Here is a 21291-nt window from a genome sequence, read left to right as displayed (position 1 = left end):
TCTACGCTCTACACTACTGTTATTACTGTTTAGCTGGTATTGCACCACCTGGCATCCGACGGGAAGTAGAAGCCTGTAATGAAACCAAAGCATTGACATCTCCGGCCCATCGTCTGTTTGGATATCAGCCAACATGCCAATGCCTTAAATCAAGAAATAACTTCCTAAGATCTACAGAGATACTCGCAGGAACACCTCAGCAAGCAAGAGTTCAAAAGTGGCAGGCTACAACCTGGAACCTCAATCAGTGGCTGATACCGGATGAGAAACTTTCTCCAGGGGACACAGAAGACTGGGCAACTTGGAAGGCGCTGAACAGACTGACCTGGCACCACGAGATGCAGAGCTAACTTTAAGAAGTGGGGCTACAAAGTGGAGTAGGCAATGTGCAAGTGTGGAGAACCACAGACCACTTACTACAATGCAGTCTGAGCCCTGCCACTTGCACTATGGAGGAGCTTCTTACAGCAACACCAGACGCACTCCAAGTGGCCAGCTTCTAGTCAAAGGAAATTTAGTATAATGCCAAGTTTTTAACTTTGTGGCTTTTTTGATATATTATAACTATATTCTAAATTCACTTATGACACGATAAAGAAATATGTATCTAATATGCATTTTCCCACTTTTGCAGTAGTCCTGCATCCCTAACCTCTGCAAAAGTCCTACTGCATAGACATTAAGACTATTAGCTACCGATAGGCCTATCCTTCACAACTTTGTCTAATTTCCTTTTCAAACCAACCAAGTCAGCAGTCATTCTTGAATAGCCACTGAAGTCTCTTGCAGGTGAGTAAGATCCATGCACATTCGATACCATTCATGTCTGCTTGAGATTTCTGGAGTTATTTGGCAGCGCTGCAGGAAAAAACAACCTGCTCCAACTCAGAGGAGCTCTCTTGCCTCCGTTGCTGATTCATATGTTATAACACGAAATGTTCTGGAGCTGGAAATGAATTCCAGACCCCAATGGGAAGCCCCAGTTCAATTATATATTACTTTGAGGGTTTTTTCCCCCAAGCTCCAAATGTATAGCCTGTACATTATTCTGCCAAATTCCGCTTCCCTGCAGTCGTCGTCCCCTCTCCCCCCGGTCTATCCATACCAGGCTTTAAATGACACACTGAGTTGGAGGGAAATGTGTGAAATTAATATACATATGTTGGAATAAATGAGGGGCGAGAGTGGAGGCTGAGGGCTCTCCAAGGAGGAGAGGGAAAAGACGCAATTGGAATCTCCTTCCATTTGCTGTCATGGCAACAGGGATAAAAGGAGGCACCCTGGGAAACTCCTTAAAGGATGCAAAGAGGTGGATGGAAATATACCAGGCTGAATTGGGCGGAAGGGGGGGGGGGGCATCTGTATAAGATTCCTGAGCATCAGGTAAGAACCCACTGCACCCAATTTCATGGCTCTGGGAGGCCTTCTGTTCCTTTGGGGAGAGGTTTACGTTGTGTGTGTTAAGCCGTTAAACCTCCACCCAAATATTGAAACACTTTATAATGCAGGCCCTAATTTCCCTCTGTAGGATTGAAAAAGTCTGCAACGTAATGTTGCCTCGGAGAGTAGAAATACAGCACATTTTGAAGCAAACAAAACCATTTGCATGCACTGAAATGGTAAATTGAACAATATGCATGCACATTAAATGAGAAGGATGGAACAAAAAACTGTTTGAAGCAAACGGGCAGTGTGAATATTCTATCCCTGCGGTCATTAATGCCTTACCTCAGTTTTAAAATGCCAGGAAAGTAAGAGGCTTCATAGAAAGAATTCCAGGGATTTGGTCACCACATGACAATAAACTAAGAAAGAATGTATTGATCTGTTGTCAAACGCTTTCATGGGCAGAATCACTGGCTTTTTATTTTATTTATTTTATTTTTATTTTCGGGCTTTTTATTTTATTTTTTTGTATCAGGAGCAACTTGAGAAACTACAAGTCACTTCTGGTGTGAGAGAATTGGCCATCTGCAAGGACTTTGCCCAGAGGATGCCCAGATGTTTTGATGTTTTTACCATCCTTGTGGGAGGCTTCTCTCATGTCCCCGCATGGAGCTGGAGCTGACAGAGGGAGCTCATCCACGCTCTCCCAGGTTGGATTCAAACTGGCAATCTTCAGGTCAGCAACCCAACCTTCAAGTCATCAGTCCTGCTGGCACAAGGGTTTAATCCACTGCGGCACCGGGGACCCCAGTTTTGTGGGCTGTAGGGACGTGTTCCAGTAGCATTCTCTCCTGGCGTTACTCCTGCATCTATGGCAAGTATCCTCGGAAGTTTGTGCAGAGTCTGTTGGAAATGAGGCAAGTGGAATGTGTGTGTGTGTGTGTGTGTGTGTGTGTGTGTGTGTGTGGAATATCCCAAGTCTACATAGGGACCACCAAATGCATATATATCTGTGAAATATCCAGGGTGGGAGAAAGAACCCTTGTCTGTTTGAAGCAAGTGTGAATGCTGCAATTAGCAAGCTTGAATAGCATTGAGTAGCCATTAAGCTGCAAAGTCAATCAGTCAAGGTATCTGCATAGAGGTAGCCTGAAAGCATCCTCTGTCTGGGAGGTGATACCTGCCACTTGATTGTTTGCTTTCTGGAGTTCCCCTGTTAGTGAGTGGTTTTCCTTATTTACTGTCTTGATTCTGGGTTTTTTTAATACTGGTAACCAGATTTTATTCATTTTCATGGTTTCCTCCTTTCTGCTGAAATTGTCCACATGCTTGTGGATTTCAATGGTTTCTCTGTGTCGTATGACATGATGGTTGTCAGAGTGGTCCAGCATTTCTGTGTTCTCAAATAATATTGTGTCCAGGTTGGTTCATCAAGCGCTCCACTATAGCTGACTTCTATGGTTGAATTAGTCTGCAGTGCCTTTTATGTATTTGATTCATGTCTGAGCGTTGTGTTTGGTGGTCCCTATGTAGACCTGGGATATTCCACAGATATATATATTACTACTAGCTGTGCCCGGCCGCGCGTTGCTGTGGCGAAGTCTGGTGGTATGGGAAATAAAGTATTGAGGAATTGGTGGTAGTTAAGGTCAAGGGTAAAGGTTTTCCCCAGAGATTGTCCAGTCGTGTCTTACTCTGGAGGTTGGTGCTCATCTCCATTTCAAATCCGAAGAGCCGGCGTTGTCCGTAGACTCCTCCAAGGTCATGTGGGATGACTACATGGAGCAGCGTTACCTTCCCGCCGGAGCAGTACCTATTGATGCACTCACATTTGCATGTTTTCGAACTTCTGGGTTGGCAGAAGCTGGGGCTAACAGTGGGGGCTCTCTCCGCTCCCCCAATTCAAACCTGTGGCCTTTCGGTCCAGAAGTTCAGCAGCTCAGCGCTTTAACACGCTGCGCCATCAGGGGATATTATTTCCTAAAGGTTGTGAATATACAATATTTCTGATTGTTTTTTTTTGTTTGTTGGAGGCAAGTATGAATACTGCAATTAGGAAAAATGATTAGGATGTAATGGCCTTGCAGCTTTAAAGCCTGGCTGTTTCCTCCCTGGGTGAATTTTTTGTTGGGAGGTGTTAGCTGGGCCTGATTGTTTCCTGTCTGGAATTCCCTTGTTTTCAGAGTGGTGTTGTTTGCGATATTTTATGTGCTTCTACTGTCTGTGGCCCTGAGAAAACAGAGGATTTTCCAGACTTTGATGATGGGAATACTTTGTTGGGAGGTGTTAGCTGGCCCTGATTGTTTCCTGTCTGGAATTCCCTTGTTTTCAGAGTGGTGTTGTTTGCGATATTTTATGTGCTTCTACTGTCGGTGGCCCTGAGAAAACAGAGGATTTTCCAGACTTTGATGATGGGAATACTTTGTTGGGAGGTGTTAGCTGGCCCTGATTCTTTCCTGTGTGGAATTCCCCTGTTTATTTACTGTCCTGGTTTTAGAGATTATATTGTTCTGCATTATTCTATCCCAGTAATTATTTCATATTAAAGAAGAATCTCACTTATCCAACATTCGCTTATACAATGTTCTGGATTATCCAACGCAGTCTGCCTTTTCATAATCAATGTTTTTGTAGTCAGTGTTTTAAATTCATTGTGATATTTTAGTGGTAAATTTGTAAATACAGTACAGTAGAGTCTCACTTATCCAACATAAACGGGCCGGCAGAACGTTGGATAAGCGAATATGTTGGATAATGAGGAATTAAGGATAACCCTATTAAACATCAAATTAAGTTATGATTTTACAAATTAAGCACCAAAACATCATGTTAGACAACAAATTTGTCAGAAAAAGTAGTTCAGTACACAGTAATGCTATATAGTAATTACTGTATTTATGAATTTAGCACCAAAATATCACGATATATTGAAAGCATTGACTACAAAAATGCATTGGATAATCCAGAACGTTGGATAAGCGAGTGTTGGATAAGTGAGACTCTACTGTAAATACTACATAGCATTACTGCGCATGGAACTACTTTTTCTGTCAAATTTGTTGTATAATATGTTTTTGTGCTTAATTTGTATAACGATTACCTAATTTGATGTTTAATTGGCTTTTCCTGAATCCCTTCTTATTATCCAACATATTCACTTATCCTGCCAGCCTGTTTACGTTGGATAAGTGAGACTCTACTGTATATTTCTAATCTTATATTATCTGCTCAGAACTGGATTATATGAGGCTCCTTCTTCACAGCTGTATAAAATGCACACTGAAGTGGATTATATGGTAGTGTGGAGTCAAGATAATCCAGTGCAAAGCAGATAATATAAGATTATAAATGGGTTATATAGCTGTGTGGAAGGGCCTTGAGTCTACACTGCCATATAATCCAGTGCAAATTAGATAATCTGTGGAAGAAGTCTAAGTGAGGCCTAAATCGGCCTGTCCCCTAACTGAAACCTGGCTGTCCCTTGGTTGCTAGGCAACCAAGTGGGCAGAGATTAGCCCTCTAAACTGGCAGCAATTGGATAAAAAAAATTATTGCTCTCCCTCTAATTAGGACTTTATTTTTCTTTTCTTTTTGTTGTATCAACCTTGAGGCGTGGATGATCGGTTGTGTTGTCAAATTTTGAGGTTGGGGGGCCTGTACTTGTGTTGTTTTGTGAATTGCCGTGATGCCATCACTCTTTTATATATATAGATATAGACTCCACTTTCCTCATTTCCAAGAAACCTGAGGATGCTTGCCGGAGATGCAGATGAAACATCAGGAGAGAATGTTACTGGAACATGGTCATACAGCCCGAAAAACGCACAGCAACCCAATGTATTGATGATCAGTTGCTGGAAAAGAGAGGTGGGGGGAGGGTCATAAAGGAATTCCAACTTTGAAAGGGATGTAAATACAAATAATTCCTTTGTTTCTCAGAAATGTAGTCTTTGTGGATTGATCTCATTGCCTGTCCCTTTTCTGCACAGAAATGTTTTAATAAATCCTTGTTTTACTCATCTTCCCAATCCGTGTCTGTTTTTGGCGAACAGAGCAGGTAACTGTTGGGACAGCCACGCAAGGTGTCAAAAGTCTTTTATTATACGTATATCCCTTTCATCTTCCAATAAGCAAATGACAGCAGCAGTCATGGGATTCTGCTGATTTTTCCTTGTGACGACCTTGTGAGACAAGAGTAGCATGTGATGTTATGAACGCCCTCAAATCAATTACTGAGCTCCACGGTTAAGCAAGAACTTGAGCGCAGGGCTCCATATCACAAATCCAACATTCTATCCCATACAACCTACGCTGACCTTTACTTTAGTTATTACCTGTGCCCTAAAACAAGTTGCAAGAACGTAGAGGCATTGAGAGGTGAGTGGGGGGGGGGGATTCTTAAAAAGGCAAAGTAATCCACATACTGTTTCCCTTGGCCTTCCTTTCACCTCTGCCAATGAAATCCAAGTGAAGCGTCTCTGTGGCAGTGATGGAATTACAGCCTAAGCCAAGCCTTTCCTTACCTCTTGGTGCTCAGGTGAGTCGTGAGGCTCCAGTAGGTACGTGGCTTTTCCATCGGAGAAAACACCACTGAGGGAGGGATGCAAAGAAACACAAAGAAGTGAATGTTTCAGACATATTTATTCAACATCCTAGCACTTGCCAATGCCATTAGGCTCTGGAACAGGAAAATACATATTTTCCAAGACCATAATCCCAGAATAGGGAATGATTGCTGTATTCCAAAAAAAAGTAACTATGCTACACTCTGTTATTAGGACTTGCTGAGTTCTCTGGCACTAGTTTGAAAAATAATATTTTATATCAAAGCATGAGTCGAGGTTCCTTTACAACTACCAAGTTAAAAGCACCACTATTCCACTTTCGGTCATAATTCACCCTGTGAAATACTCTTCCCTAAAGTGCATATCTTAAGATCGTATAGAATGTTGCCAGTTAAAGGGGCATCATAGTGCTATAATGCATAGTATAAAAGGGCACAAGAAAGCATCAATGCATTACAAAGCCCTAGGAACTACTTAGTAAATTACATCCCCAGATGTTAAGGAGACTTCCAATTTGACAATATCAGTCATGCGGTGGGCTTTATTTCTAACACACACACACAGACCAGCACAGCTTCACTAGAACAGCAATTTTACTATGCCATCGTATATAATGGGACATGAGCATCCATGGTTTTTGGTATCCAAAGGGTGGTCTTAAAACCAAACCCCAGTGGATACTAAGGGTCCACTATATCTAATTTAGTCCCTCAATTACAATCATTATTTGCTTTAAAATGTTCAGGCTACACCTTAGGTAAAGCTTTTCCCTTGACATTAAGCTTAATCCTGTCCAACTCTGGGGGTTGGTGCTCATCTCCATTTATAAGCCAAAGAGCTGGCATTGTCCATAGACTCCTCTAAGGTCATGTGGCCGGCATGACTGCATGGAGCGCCATTACGTTCTTGCCAGAGCAGTACCTATTGATCTACTCACATTTGTATGTTTTCGAACTGCTGGGTTGGCAGAAGCTGGGACTAACAGCGGGAGCCCACTCCGCTCCCCAGATTCTAACCGCTGATCTTTTGGTCAGCAAGTTCAGCAGCTCAGCGGTTTAACCCGCTGTGCCACTAGGGGCTCCAGGCTACACTTTAAGTCATCATAATTCCCAAATAGTAAGCATAAACATAGTAAGAGCAAATGCAATGTTATAAAAAAATCACAATTAAGTTAGAAACATGTTGACATGTTCATCTTGTGTGTGTGTTTGAAAGCTCCTTTGATGGTTCCTTTTCCCAGCCCAATATTTGCTACTCACTGCAAGCCATGACAGCTGGACAGAGCAGCGAAAGAGTTCACTTCTCCACGGAGATGGCCTTGGTAGTAACAGTGTTCCCCAGCACCCTGAAACAGAGCATAGAAGAAGCATGGAGGTAAGTGAATTTCCTTATCTTCCCAAGGTCCATATAATACAGATCTCACATAAAACAGGACAGAGATCAGCAACAGGTTGCCCTTGGGTCAAAGCAATCTTCCAATGGTTTCCTACCCAAAGGACTTTGTCATACCAGCCTGTTGTCCCATCACAACTGCATTCTTCAATCAAATGGAAACCCACTTTTATTGGAATGATCAGTTTTATACCATACCAAATTACTCAATGCCGGCAATTTGCTAATGCCATTTCCTGCAATCAATAATCTGCACAGCCTCACTTCCTACCTACAATGCACACAGCCCCACCCCCCTGGAAAAAAAATGCAATCGAAACAAAAGGCAGGCAGGAGCCAGTACTGGCTCCAAGTCTGCTTTTCGGATTGATTGCCTTGAGGGCCTGCAGCTGAGCGCTGATTAAGGAACCCTCCTTACTTGGCAATCGCCTGCAGGCCCTGCAAGGCCCGGGTGCATAGGCCCAAAGTCTGCTTCACCTATGGGTGAAGTCTCCACCCCCCCCCCACCCCCCAACGCAATAATGGGCCAAAAGAAAACGGATATTTCGGCCCAGAAAACAAAAACAAAATGTCTGACCTTCCCATTTCGGGAGGCTCAGACGAAAATGGATCAGAGCCCCCACCAAAAGTCGGGACACAAAATGGATCAAGGTAAGTCCCGAATGCACATGACTAGTATATTTATATTTTGAGTACTAAAAAACATTTCTGAAAAACTGTTATTTTTATGCACTGGCATATTCCTCTGTTTTCCTAACAGATCAGAGACAATAGGTTTTCAGTCTAACAACTGAAGCCAATTGCCTTGCATAGTTACATTTGTTTGTATACCACTTGAGAAGATTCTACTCAAACAGGTTTTTGGCTCTTCTCTAAAACCTTATGAATACCATTTTCTAAACAGTTCTTAAAAAAATGGGATTCATTGACAATTTTTTTTCTGTAAATGAAAAGAGATGATCCAATCACGATTCAAGCACAATGCAAGTACAAGAGAGACACAGTGTCATGTAGTAAGCTTTGTCCAAAGGCACCTTTATCCTGTCATAACTGTGATATATCACCCCATGTGATAAAATCCAATAGGAATATGGTGAATGGGTGATGGCTGTATCAGAAATATGTTTTAACAGTCCACTTGGATTGGGGAAAAGTGAAGCTGTTGCTCACCATGCCCAATCACTTCTTCAAAAAAGGCCTCTCTTGACATAAATGAATATGGGCAATAGTAAGTTTCTATAATCACAGGTGAAGGTCTCAAGCCTGTTTGGATGATGCATAGCTGGCAGGGTTCCCTGATCTCAGGGCTTTTAGGACAACGGGGAAATCTCAGTGGGTAAGAAAATGAGTCTCAAAGTACCTTTACATATCTCTATTCATGATCAAATAGACAACTAGCATCATGCCCAAAAGCTCTCCACTGAACAGCAACTAATTAGCTGCTGACCACATCAAAAGAGAGGCATGAAGAGATATATTTGCAGGAAAAATAGCTGCACTAGGGACTACACTTACACAACCACTGAGAAAGCGAAATCGCATGTGTGTGACTTATTTTTATGTGGGTCCAAAGCCCAGGTAGAATTCCATAGAGACAGAATTCTTCCCGAAAGTTTCTTCTCGAAAGTAGCAATGTATAATTTCACCTATTTTCCTCCTACGCTGAGAAAGTCTTCAAAAAACTGCAATTTCCAAAAGCTAGCTGCAATTCAAGACTTATTTTTCTGAGATTTTTTTTTTTACGCAAATTATAATAATAATAATAATTTTATTTTTGTACTCCGCCACCATCTCCCCAGAGGGACTCGGGGCGGCTTACAGATATAAAACCAGCATACAGTAATATCAAATACAAAAACACACAAATAAATTTAAAAGGCATTAAAAATCACAATCATTATAAAACACATGAAAAACACAGCAATAAAAACTTAAAATGAGCTGGGCAAAGTGCACTGAGTGGAACTTGTAAAAAAGAAGGAAGTTAAGGTGCTACAAGGAAGTTAAGTTAAGTTATGCTCCCCCTCTATTCTGCCTTGGTCAGACCACACCTGGAATACTGTGTCCAATTTTGGGCACCACAGTTGAAGGGAGATGTTGACAAGCTGGAAAGCGTCCAGAGGAGGGCGACTAAAATGATTAAGGGTCTGGAGAACAAGCCCTATGAGGAGCGGCTTAAAGAACTGGGCATGTTTAGCCTGCAAAAGAGAAGGCTGAGAGGAGACATGATAGCCATGTACAAATATGTGAAGGGAAGTCATAGGGAAGAGGGAGCAAGCTTGTTTTCTGCTGCCCTGCAGACTAGGACACGGAACAATGGCTTCAAACTACAGGAAAGGAGATTCCACCTGAACATCAGGAAGAACTTCCTCACTGTGAGAGCTGTTCGACAGTGGAACTCTCTCCCCGGGGCTGTGGTGGAGGCTCCTTCCTTGGAGGCTTTTAAGCAGAGGCTGGATGGCCATCTGTCGGGGGTGCTTTGAATGCGATTTCCTGCTTCTTGGCAGGGGGTTGGACTAGATGGCCCATGTGGTCTCTTCCAACTCTACTATTCTATGTTTCTATGATTCTACATGGTCATTCTGCATAATGGTCATTTTGCACACAAAAAACAGCATTTTTCTCTGTGTAAAATAATTAAATGCAGAAATACTTATTTCTGCTCAGAAAGTGCCATTTTCAGCACAAAACAACCACACGTGAATTTTGTACACAAGTTCTCATCAGTGAAGATTCAAGGCAGTCCAGGATTCTTCTCATTGGAAATTCTCAATACTCAAAAATATGTTTTTCAACCATTTAAAAAATATATTTTCAAGTCTTGTCCCCAAACCCAGATGTACAAGGCCACCCTGCACTATCATGATGACTTCTACAAGGCAGTCTGTTTACTCTCAGAAGCATTATAACCTTTATTTCACATGGTTTATCCATGACACTGCAGACTGATTCTGGGGCTCAGCTTTCACAATTTAGATCCTGCAAGTAATAATTATATTATCTCTAAGGGTGCTTCCAGACAATACTAAATTACAGGGTAAATTTTTAAACAGGGGTAAAAAAACCCCAGAACTTTAGAAGAGGTCCACATACAGACCTGTTGTTAGTCCTGGGATTTCTGCCCCCGTTGTCCAGACTTGTTGATTTGTTCCGAGATTTAGAGGCTCCCAAGATGGACACCCCAAGACTTTTGCTAGAAACCTCAGCAACTTTATTTTAAGCCCTGGGATGCGGATATATGGATATACGGATCTCTGCAAAATTTCCGTTCTCTGTTCTGGCCAGAGAAACTGCCACACAAACAAACCTAATGGGATAGGACACTTCTGCCCAAGTCAGCACTGCACAATCAAACAAGAACACATACTTTCAAGCCAAGAACAAACTTGATCATTATTGACACTTTTTAGAGCCTGGCTGCCTGGTCATCTGTCCAGGCATATTTGGTTGCGTACTAGTGGCATCGAGCAATAGGGTGCTGTTCCTGGGTTATATATGGCTGTTTCTATTATCCACCTGCATGACCTTGGCTCTCAATATTTACATTCCTCTCCAGCACATCCATGTCCCAACAGCAAGTAGTAAGTTTTTGCCATGCCATTTACTAAATTGCACCCATGTTGTCAGCATACATCCAATGAAGAACCAATATGTATAACCAGCCAAAATCATCATGTTGTTCTCTGGCACAAGTACACCATGAAACTTGTAGGCACAGATGGCCATACAACAAGGTCTGACTAATTACAGTAATGATGACAGTCTGTTCCTGGTTTGAAAGTGTCTGTTCCTGTTTCATTGTGTACTACTTAATGTGAAAATATTTGTTGCACCCCAAGAACTTCATTTTTCTGCCACAAACTTCAGGTAAAGGACAAAGTTCCTCTTTCCAGGACAAGATTTTTGTCTTCTACTGAAGTTCAACTTCTTTTTGGGAACGGATCAATCAGAAACAAGCATCTAAAACTCGAGAACAAACCCAGATTTAAAAAATCCATGATTTCCAATTGCAGAGCCATACAGACATTCGAAGGTCCAGATATCGGATAATCTCGTGTTTTTTTGCCTTTTGCAGCAATTGCTTCCAGGTTTACAAGGAACGGCATCTGGCCACCCTCCTGTTTGCTGCAGGAGCTCCTGGGATAAAGGTACTGTTTGGACGGGCCCTCAGACTGGAATTTTTTACTCTGATTCAAATGCAAGCTTTGACCCATTAAATCATGTATGAACTGACCATATGATGCTATTCAAACTGCATTATTTGGCAATGTAGATTCCACCTTCCACAAACCCCCTTTTATAGAGACCATAGTGAAGTTTGGCTCTTTTGCATACAGAAACTTGTACAACAGCACTGTGACCATGAACCTGCAGATTTACAGTAAAGGTGAGGATAACAACAGTACATCCAAGAGGCCATGGAGGATGCTGGCAGTTTTAGTTCCCAAAAGTAACTTTTCCAAGCTTTAGATTCTTGCAGGTTACAAATTCTCCTGGTTTTGAAAACTGAATTTAACCTGCCTGTAAATATTTGTGCAATTTCAACTCTCTTTAGCTAGAAAAATATTTGCTTCTGCTGTTAACTAATTTTTAAATAGAAGTATCACTGTAGAGGTTGGATAGTTACTTTGCAGAGATGCTGTTGCAGAAGGTTAGAATAGATGACCTGCAAATTTGAGATATAGATATAGATCCAGTCCACCAAAAGTAATGTACCTGGTTAATTATGCACGTGTCAGAGAAAATGAACAGATAATTGAAAGATTTGGGGGCTTCTTTCTTTTTAATTGCCAGCCTTTGCCAGGTCCTTTTTGGGAAAATAAATGAGACAGCACAGATTGAGGGGGTAATGCCTGCTTTGGCTTTTTGTCAGCAACCCAAAGCACACTATTACCCTCTGAGCTTAGTGGGACTTATTTCTGAGCAAGCAAGCATAGGATTGCACAGTTAAGCTGTTGTACTGGGCTGAAAATAGGCTTTCCCTCCCCCAAGTTTTAATACTTCCCCAGATGCTTTTGGAATGGGATTGTTGCGATCAAGCACAGGATTTTAAAAATTGTCCCTACCATTTACAGAGAAACTTCTGAGAAGAAGTTTTACCCATTCATCCCAAGAAGGCAGCCCAATCCCTGCTTCCAAAAATTTACAGCCAATGAGGTTCATATGTCTGCCATATTCCTAGAGCTTAGAAATACAGTAGAGTCTCACTTATCCAACATAAACGGGCCGGCAGAACGTTGGATAAGCAAATGCGTTGGATAATAAGGAGAGATTAAGAAAAAGCCTATTAAACATCAAAAGAGGTTATGATTTTACAAATTAAGCACCAAATCATTATGTTATACAACAAATTTGACAGAAAAAATAGTTCATTACACATTAATGCTATGTAGTAATTACTGTATTTACGAATTTAGCACCAAAATATCACAATGCATTGAAAACATTGACTACAAAAATGTGTTGGATAATCCAGAATGTTGGATAAGTGAGACTCTATTATACCACTTTCCTGGACTACAGAAACCAGAACCCCCTAACCAGTAGGGTTTGTTGTGTAAGGATTGCAAACAGACGGGGAGGGGGGGAGGTGAGAGGGCAAAGAAATACTTTCATGTGCTGCAAAGAGTGATGTGATAAAAGGAGTGCTTTGGGGAAGAGCTGTTGTCAAAGCAACTTCCTCGCTGGAGAAGCAAGCTCTAGTTTCCCTGCTGTGCTTTGGATTATACTGAAGGCCATGTATCTATGTTTCTTGGATTTTGCCATGTTTCCTTTGGATCTTGTTTATTCCTGGTAAGCTCTGGACTTTTACAGTAGAGTCTCACTTATCCAACGTTCTGGATTATCCAATGCATTTTTGTAGTCAATGTTTTCAATATAACGTAATATTTAGGTGCTAATTTTGTAAATACAGTAATTACAACATAACATTACTGCGTATTGAACTACTTTTTCTGTCAAATTTGTTGTATAACATGATGTTTTGGTGCTTAATTTGTAAAATCATAACCTATTTTGATATTTAATAGGCTTTTTCTTAATCTCTCCTTATTATCCAACGTATTCGCATATCCAATGTTCTGCTGGCCCGTTTATGTTGGATAAGTGAGACTCTACTGTATCTCAAGACTATATTTGTAACTGACTTTGGATGTTTTACTTTTACTTTTGAAGAACTTTTTACTATCTTTCTTTAATAAACTACAAAGACTCAAACCTGTTGTGGAGTTTCTGTGCTAGAGCAAGGTGAATCAAGGCTGAGGTGCAGCAGGGTTGTGTTTTCAGGGTAAACCTTGATCTGTTTTGTGTCCTGGCTTTTGGTGGGGGCCCCGTTTTTTGGGAGCCTCCCAAAATTGGGAGGGCAGGTATCTGTTTTCGCTCTGGGGTGCTGAAAGATTCGCTTTCTATTGGCACCTTATTGGGGGGAGGGGGCTTCCCAGGCTGCCCTTCCCGTCATTTTAGGCATTTAAGATGTTTTACTCTAGAGGAGAGGCACTCAGCTGCAGGCAGGTGCATGCTTTAAGGAGACTTATTACCTGTTTCTACTCTAGAGGAGACGCTTGGCTGCATATAGGTGTGGGTGCTGGGACTGCACACCACACACACTCTCAAGGCAAGAAGGCATGTTCTGACTTACTTACTTTAAGGGAGGCACTCGCCTGCTGGCTGGCACCCGTGCTGGGTCTGCACACCATATGTGTTCTCTCTTTCCAAGGCAAAGAGGAATGGAGCACCATGTGCTCACGAAAGCAGAAGGTGAGTCAAATGATCGGTTCCCACTTGCTTTCATGTCAAGCTAATTTTCATTGGGGGGCTTCCCGTTGCATGCTCCCAAAGGTAACGAAAGTACGAAAGAACGGATGAAACAAAGGAAAACGGGTTCCATGCACAACTCTACTGCCCAGCATGGCTAGTGAATGGGAAACATTGGGAATCATTAGTTTGGAATAGTAACATATCAAAGCAATCTAATATCAACTTTGGAAAATAAAGAATATGCAAACCCTCAACCTATTTTGTTTTGATATGCCCGACAGCAGTAGTTCTCAACCTGGGGTCCCCAGATGTTTTTGGCCTTCAACTCCCAGAAATCCTAACAGCTGATAAACTGGCTGGGATTTCTGGGAGTTGTAGGCCACAAAAACATCTGGGGACCCAGATTGAGAACCACTGCCCAGGAGTATTAAACAGTTTTTCATCTTAATCGAGTCCAGTGTCAGAAGTGAATCAGGATGCAGAACTACCTACAGCAGTGGTTCTCAACCTGGGGTCCCCAGAATTTTTTGACGTACAACTTCCAGAAATCCCGGCCAGTTTACCAGCTGTTAGGATTTCTGGAAGTTGAAGGCCAAAAACATCTGGGAACCACAGGTTGAGAACTACTGACTACAGCATAGGAATATAGCTAGATATTATATTTGGGTTGGAGAAAGGGGTCAAGAAGGGGAGCTTCATTTCTCAACTCTGTATTCATCCTTTTATGTAAAGAGCCAAACCTCCAGACACACAGGGTGTTTGCATACACCTGACACTTTGTAACAAAAAGGGAATGCTTCACCCTGAAAACAAGACCAACGATGCAGATTTACATAAGTTAAGCTCCATATACAAAAGCAAATATAGGAATTGCCATAAAGTAAAAAAGAAATAAAGTCTGTCAAACTACATTGGAAAAACTGGCCTGTGCCCATTCAAGCATCAGATGCTAACAACCAAATTCAGGATGATTCTACATTAGCCAACCCAGTTCTTAAATGGATACTCATTTTTAAGAGGCGACTGAGAGAACCCTGTTCTCGCTTCTTTTGGCCATTTTTGACCACTGACTTCAAGCCGGACTGAGACTAGACATTGCTTCAAGCCTCCAAAGAGAAAATTGTTCTCTCTAAAGTTGACTCTTGCCCTGCAAGGCTTTTCCCATCCTTAATACTAGGGCCCTATACAGTAGAGTCTCACTTATCCAAGCTAAACGGGCTGGCAGTAGCTTGGATAAGCGAATATCTTGGATAATAAGGAGGAATTAAGGAAAAGCCTATTAAACATCAAATTAGGTTATGATTTTACAAATTAAGCACCAAAACTTCATGTTATACAACAAATTTGACAGAAGAAGTAGTTCAATACGCAGTCATGTTATGTTGTAATTACTGTATTTGTGAATTTAGCACCAAAATATCATGATATATTGAAAACCTTGACTACAAAAATGTATTGGATTATCCAGAGGCTTGGATAAGCGAGGCTTGGATAAGTGAGACTCTACTGTATTTCAACAGCAGGGGAGGCAACAAAAAAAAGGAGTCGAGGGAGTTGCAAGAGTTCACAGACAGGAGAACTATCAAGTGGGTCAGGAATATCCAAGGGAGATGAAGTCTTCCCAAGGTCTGACGCTGGAACTGAAGCAAGGCAAGGAGAGAGGCTGCACTATTTAAAGGAGTTCCAAGCCAGCAAGACTAGGCAAGGCATTTAAAGAGAACCAGGGACTGTCAGAAACGACAATGCTGGTAGAAATGGAAGAGCCAGGATAGGTTGAATGAGAAGAGCTGAAAGTGTGGGTCAAGCAAGGACATAGAAGGAGTTCTAAAGTGAAGGACAACAAGGATTTTTTTTGTTAAATACAAAAGGGAACAGGAAGCTGGTGAAAGGATTTAAGGAAGGACACAGCATAGGATGAACAACAAGAGAAGCAAATGAGTTTGGCACTGACCTCTGATTCTAGATCAGTGGTTCTCAACCAGTGGGCCGTGACCCAGAACGAAAATCCGGTCTGTGAACCTCCTTCCTCTTTATTTTATTTTATTAATTTTATTTCCGCTCCTTTGCACAGAGCTGACCATTGCATTGGATAGACCACATCAGCTCTAGATTATTAAATATGGTTTTCTGTGGGCGAGTAAATGATAACTACAGGATGGTATACGTTCTGTATCAGAAACTAGAGCTGATGTGGTCTATCCAATGCAGCTTTCTGAATCAGAACCCTAAAAAACAAACCAAATCTAAAGTTGACCAAAAACTGATTCATAATCCTTTTGGTACTATGTTGGAGAGTGGTCCCTGGTCAAAGTGGACCCTAGTCAAAGTGGACCCTAGTCAAAGTGGGTCCTGGTCAAAGTGGACCCTAGTCAAAGTGGGCCCTGGTCAAAGTGGACCCTAGTCAAAGTGGGCCCTGGTCAAAAGAAGGTTGGGAACCACTTCTAGATACTCATAATTAGAGAAAAATGCAAAAAGCCAGAGAAGAGCTCAGGTAGGAAATGACTGAAGTATGAACTCAAGATGTACCTGATAGGGCAAGTTTTCAGTGAGATACATGGAACCCTGGCATTACAACATTAATCAACCTTGGGTGGCATGGTTATAATGGTAGAAGATGCTGGTATTTAACATAGTTTGGTACATCTGGAGGATGTGGGTTGGGGAAAGCTATCAAATTAGAGGAACAAGCCTTAGTCAGAGATCAAATGTTGAGGGACTAAAGAAAAGAATACCAAAAATCAAGCCCAGCTTCCCCTTCCCTAGCTGAGCTGCAAGTGATTTAATCAGTAGATATTAAAAGGCATACAAAACATGGGATGGCACTTTCCATGACCTGCTGCCATGTGGCTGATGTAGGATAGGTCAGCATGTGCCTCTTCTAGCCCATGTGCACTGAAGCACAGAACTAGGGAGCAGCAGTGTTACCCTCTGTTCAGGAGGAGGCACACCAGCTTTCTCCCTGGTCTCTCTCCTGCATCTTTCCATGAACCAGTTCACGTGTGTGTCACTGCACAGGCTGGTGTTCACAGTTGCTGCAGTGTGATAGGCAAGGGAGCTGGCAAGCCAGCCAGCCAGCCCCCTCCCACTCCTTTTTATGTCTATTTATAGAAAACAGTATGGTTCAGGTTAGCTCAGCTGGGGACGGGGGAAGCCGGAGCTCACAGCAAAGCAGGGGAGCAAGAAGACAATGGGGAGGGCAACTCGGAGGGAGATTCAGAGGATCTGACTGCAGTCGCTTGCGAGTGTGTGTGACCAACCACTTAGCAAGCACTTAAGCATTATTGATGCTCTACTTGTGAGGCGCTCGTTTGCACCGATGCCTGGCTTTGCGAGCCGAGCTATTTCTGGAGCGCTCATTCATTCTTTTTCAGACTCAGCGTCTGCAAACCAGCTCTTTGCTTCAGCAGCTGCAGACAGCAAAAGAGGCCCTCCGGTTGGCCATAGCCTTCCTGCTGCCCCACCCAGATTTCACCTTTCATGCTTCAGGGCATCAGAAGCCACACATCTAGCTTGGAACAACAAATAGATAGACTCGGGCTTTTGGGGGGGGGGGGGAATTGACCAGGCACAATAAATTAAGATATATGGGCCAGGGGAGAGAGAGGGAGTGGAGCAAATGAACCAACACATAGGTGACTTGTTTAATTGATTGGGTCTACTTCAGTCATGACTAACAATAGGATTTAGGTTGCAGCTTCCTGAAAACATGAGATTTGGAGTCATTGGTTCTGATTAGAAAACCAGAAAAAGCTCAGAGAGGAAACCGAATAAAATCCCTATAACGTGTCTCCCCTTACCGTGGTGTGGCTGACATTTCCATCCTGACCAAAGTGACGTTCCACGTAATGTGACGAGAGCAGGTGGCTGAGAAGAAAAGAGAAAAGAAACATGAAGACAGCACTGACAGATGAGACTATATTCTATTCCCATCTTCCAATTTCCGCTCCCTTCTTAAGGTACAGTGGCACAGAGAATGAATGCAGTCTGACCCCACATTGATTTCCTTGACTGAATGGTATGGCATTCTGAGAGAAGCTCTAGTTTTATGTAGTCTTTAGTCTTCTCTAGCAAATAGTGGTAGTGCCTCACTACAACCCCTATGATTCCATGGCATTGAGCCATGGTAGCGAAAATGTTGTTGTAGCCTGGTCAGATTCTCAGAAGATAAGGAAGGGGATGCTGGGACACATTCAGAGGGCTCAGAGGAAGATAGAAGTGGCCTGGAGAGAATTGTTTTGGAATCTCCTGGCAGTTCCCATGAGACTGGAGAAATGAAAAATTATTAAGAGAAGAATATATAAAAATAAGCAAATCAAGAGAAACAAAGTTCAAATAGTTATTTCCAAGATAGCCAAGATTCCAAAATCCTTTTAGATATGGTTTCAAGAGTCAATCTGCAGATATATCCATAAACATGATAACACGAATCTAAGGCAGGCAACCTATGCTACACATGAAACTGGAACCAGGAACAAATTGAAAAACTTGAACACATGAATATACAAACATAGGATCAGGAACTGAGAGCTGTTCACCTGAATACAATGATTGTACCAGCAGAAACCCACTTAAAAGGCCTCAAGCCCTCCCATGACATCATTCCTCACACACCTGCTTTTCCGCTCCTTATCTCCAAACTGCTGGGAAAAGCAAGTCTGTCTCTGTTGTATGTATGCTCTGCCTCTGAAGTTCCATGCGCCTTGATCTGGACAAACATTTGTCTCCCACATTTCTCTCCGCCTGCACTTCTGGCAAATCTCATGAGAACTGATATCGCTTTACTGGATTACCTGGACAGAGTGTTTTGTGGTGAAAAGGTATTTCAGTGCTCTAGTGCAACAAATGTGGACAAACTGCATTAATTTCACAGTGTAGATGCACTCAGAATCATATAGATTGATTAGACCAAGTTTTTAATAAGCAATCAAACCATAGATGAGTTCCAGTTTGGGGGGGAAAGCAAGGTATACATAAAGATAATAAGTCTGTCACCACTACTACTGCCACAAAGGTCAATGCCACTTCTCTTATAGCATTTTCCTATCACTATTTTGCCCTGCCACTTTTGCTTAGAAAGCTGCTACCATTTAGTCTCTAGTTGACAGTTGTCTTGAGTGCATGCACAAGCGCATTATCATAAGGGAGCTTAGTGGCACACAAAGTCTTTGGACATCATACTTTTTATGTTCCTCCCTCAAGTTTGCCATCTGCAACCTCCAGGTCTCTTTTAGACTACTGTTGAACCTCCATCTGAATATTCAGGCAAGGAGAATTCTTTCAGAGGGGGAGCATTTATGAAAGATTATTAGCTACAGCACACACTTCTTCTTACCTACATATCTTACATTTAGATTAGGTGGACAGTAAACATAGGCTTAATTTGCAAATCTAACTGCTGAGGCAAATCTCATTGTGAATGGAAAATTTTGTTGCTCATTGGAAACACACATTCTGCTTAACACTGAGTTTGACCCACAACTACTGGGAATTGAGATTACCGGTATCTCCTTGGCAAGTTGAGTCTGAGAAATAACACTCTAGACTAGGGGTCCTCAAACTTTTTAAGTCGAGGGCCGGTCCACAATCCTTCAGACTGTTGAGGGGCCGGATTATCATTTGAAAAAAAAATACAAACAAATTCTGATGCACACTGCATATGTCTTATTTGTAGTGCAAAAACAACAACAATAAGAACAACAAGAACAATGAAAGAACAATACAATATTTAAAAATAAAAACAATTTTAACCAACATACATTGATCAGGATTTCAATGGGAAGTGTGGTCCTGCTTCTGACCAATGAGATAGTCAAGTTAATTAGGGTTGTTGTTGTTGTTGTTGTTATTGTTGTGTGCCTTCAAGTCATTTCAGACTTTGGGCGAGCCTAAGTCTAAAATTTATTTATTATTTATTTACTGCATTTATTTACTACATTTGTATCACACCCTTCTCACACCAAAGGGGACTCAGAGTGGCTTACAAATTATATGTACATACAATATATATTGTTAGCATAGCACAATATTAGCATTATATATTACTATATTGAACTATACCACTATACTGTAATATTATTAGTAATATTATATGTAATATAGAATATATAATTAATATTATTATATGGTATTATTATTAGTGTTATATTGTATTACATTATAATATTATTATCAATATTATATTTATATACAATATATTATATTATAAAACTGAGGGCGGGGGCCAGGTAAATGACCTCGGTGGGCCGCATCCGGCCCCCGGGCCTTAGTTTGGGGACCCCTGCTCTAGACGTATGGAGACTGCTTGGGATTGTTGTGATGGAAAGCCATTCTACACATCTCTGATGCCATTATTCATTAGACACATTTTATTGGTTTATTTAGTATACCCCACCTTACAATTAAATAATGTTCAAAGATACATATAGGAGCCAAAGACACAGATATATACACAAGAGAATGCAGCAAGCCTTGGTCCCTTGGCTATTGGCAGTATATTTCTCCTCTTAATTTGTAGTCCCAAGACAAATCCCAACACTGAAAATAGGTTCAGATGTGAAAATGTGTCTCAAATTAATTATTGGGGCATTTGGGCTCCCAATGAAAGCAGGCACTGATGGCAAGGGGTGAAACTCAATTACCTGACATGCTGGTGAATCACACAGTTTCTAGTTACAGTCCAAGAATGATCATCAGCCACCTCGTCTTACGGTAACCCAGTGCCTTGAGCTTAATTTACTTTCAGGATAGAGCCAGGAGGGCAGAAATGATTCCAGATGCCCCATTAAATATTCAAGGGCACTCACCTAATCACAGCTTTCAGAGTCTGCTGTATCACAGAGCATGGAAAGATAAAAAAAGAACCACCTCCCACAGACACAGCTATTCACACATTGTTGGTAACTACTTGGGAGGGAGTGGGGGTGGTAAATGTGTTCACAATACCACGCAGGTCATGGAACAGCAAATCAGTGCACTCACATGCCCAGGCATTCTCGCAATACTGTCACAAAGCTGTTCACATATTTGCACATTATTCATCCATGCTCACAAAACAGGCAGAAATACTGAAATGGTGTCCCATGCTCTGCAGTTGTGAGCAGTGAGCATGCCCTCAAGCACACTGGCTGCATCTATACTGTAGAATGAATGCAGTTTGACACCACTTTAATTGCCATGTCTCAGTATTATGGAA

At 41.8% G+C, this 21291-nt stretch overlaps 1 protein-coding gene across 5 annotated transcripts in view; it reads right to left on the bottom strand.

The window, feature by feature from the left end:
• adam11 (ADAM metallopeptidase domain 11) overlaps positions 1-21291 on the bottom strand; it is a 105401-nt gene that overhangs the window by 57156 nt on the left and 26954 nt on the right. For all 5 annotated transcript variants that reach the window (XM_062957978.1, XM_016994520.2, XM_016994519.2 and 2 more), the window contains exons 4-6: positions 17897-17963; positions 7211-7296; positions 5910-5976 (exon numbers count right to left, since the gene is read on the bottom strand). In XM_062957978.1, the coding sequence (XP_062814048.1) occupies positions 5910-5976; positions 7211-7296; positions 17897-17963 (220 nt within the window). The remainder of the gene's footprint in view (positions 1-5909; positions 5977-7210; positions 7297-17896; positions 17964-21291) is intronic.

Source organism: Anolis carolinensis, chromosome 6 (genome assembly GCF_035594765.1).
Source record: "Anolis carolinensis isolate JA03-04 chromosome 6, rAnoCar3.1.pri, whole genome shotgun sequence".
Classification (NCBI taxonomy): domain Eukaryota; kingdom Metazoa; phylum Chordata; class Lepidosauria; order Squamata; family Dactyloidae; genus Anolis; species Anolis carolinensis.
Note: the sequence above shows the minus strand (reverse complement) of the source record. Positions and strands in the feature narration are given on the sequence as shown.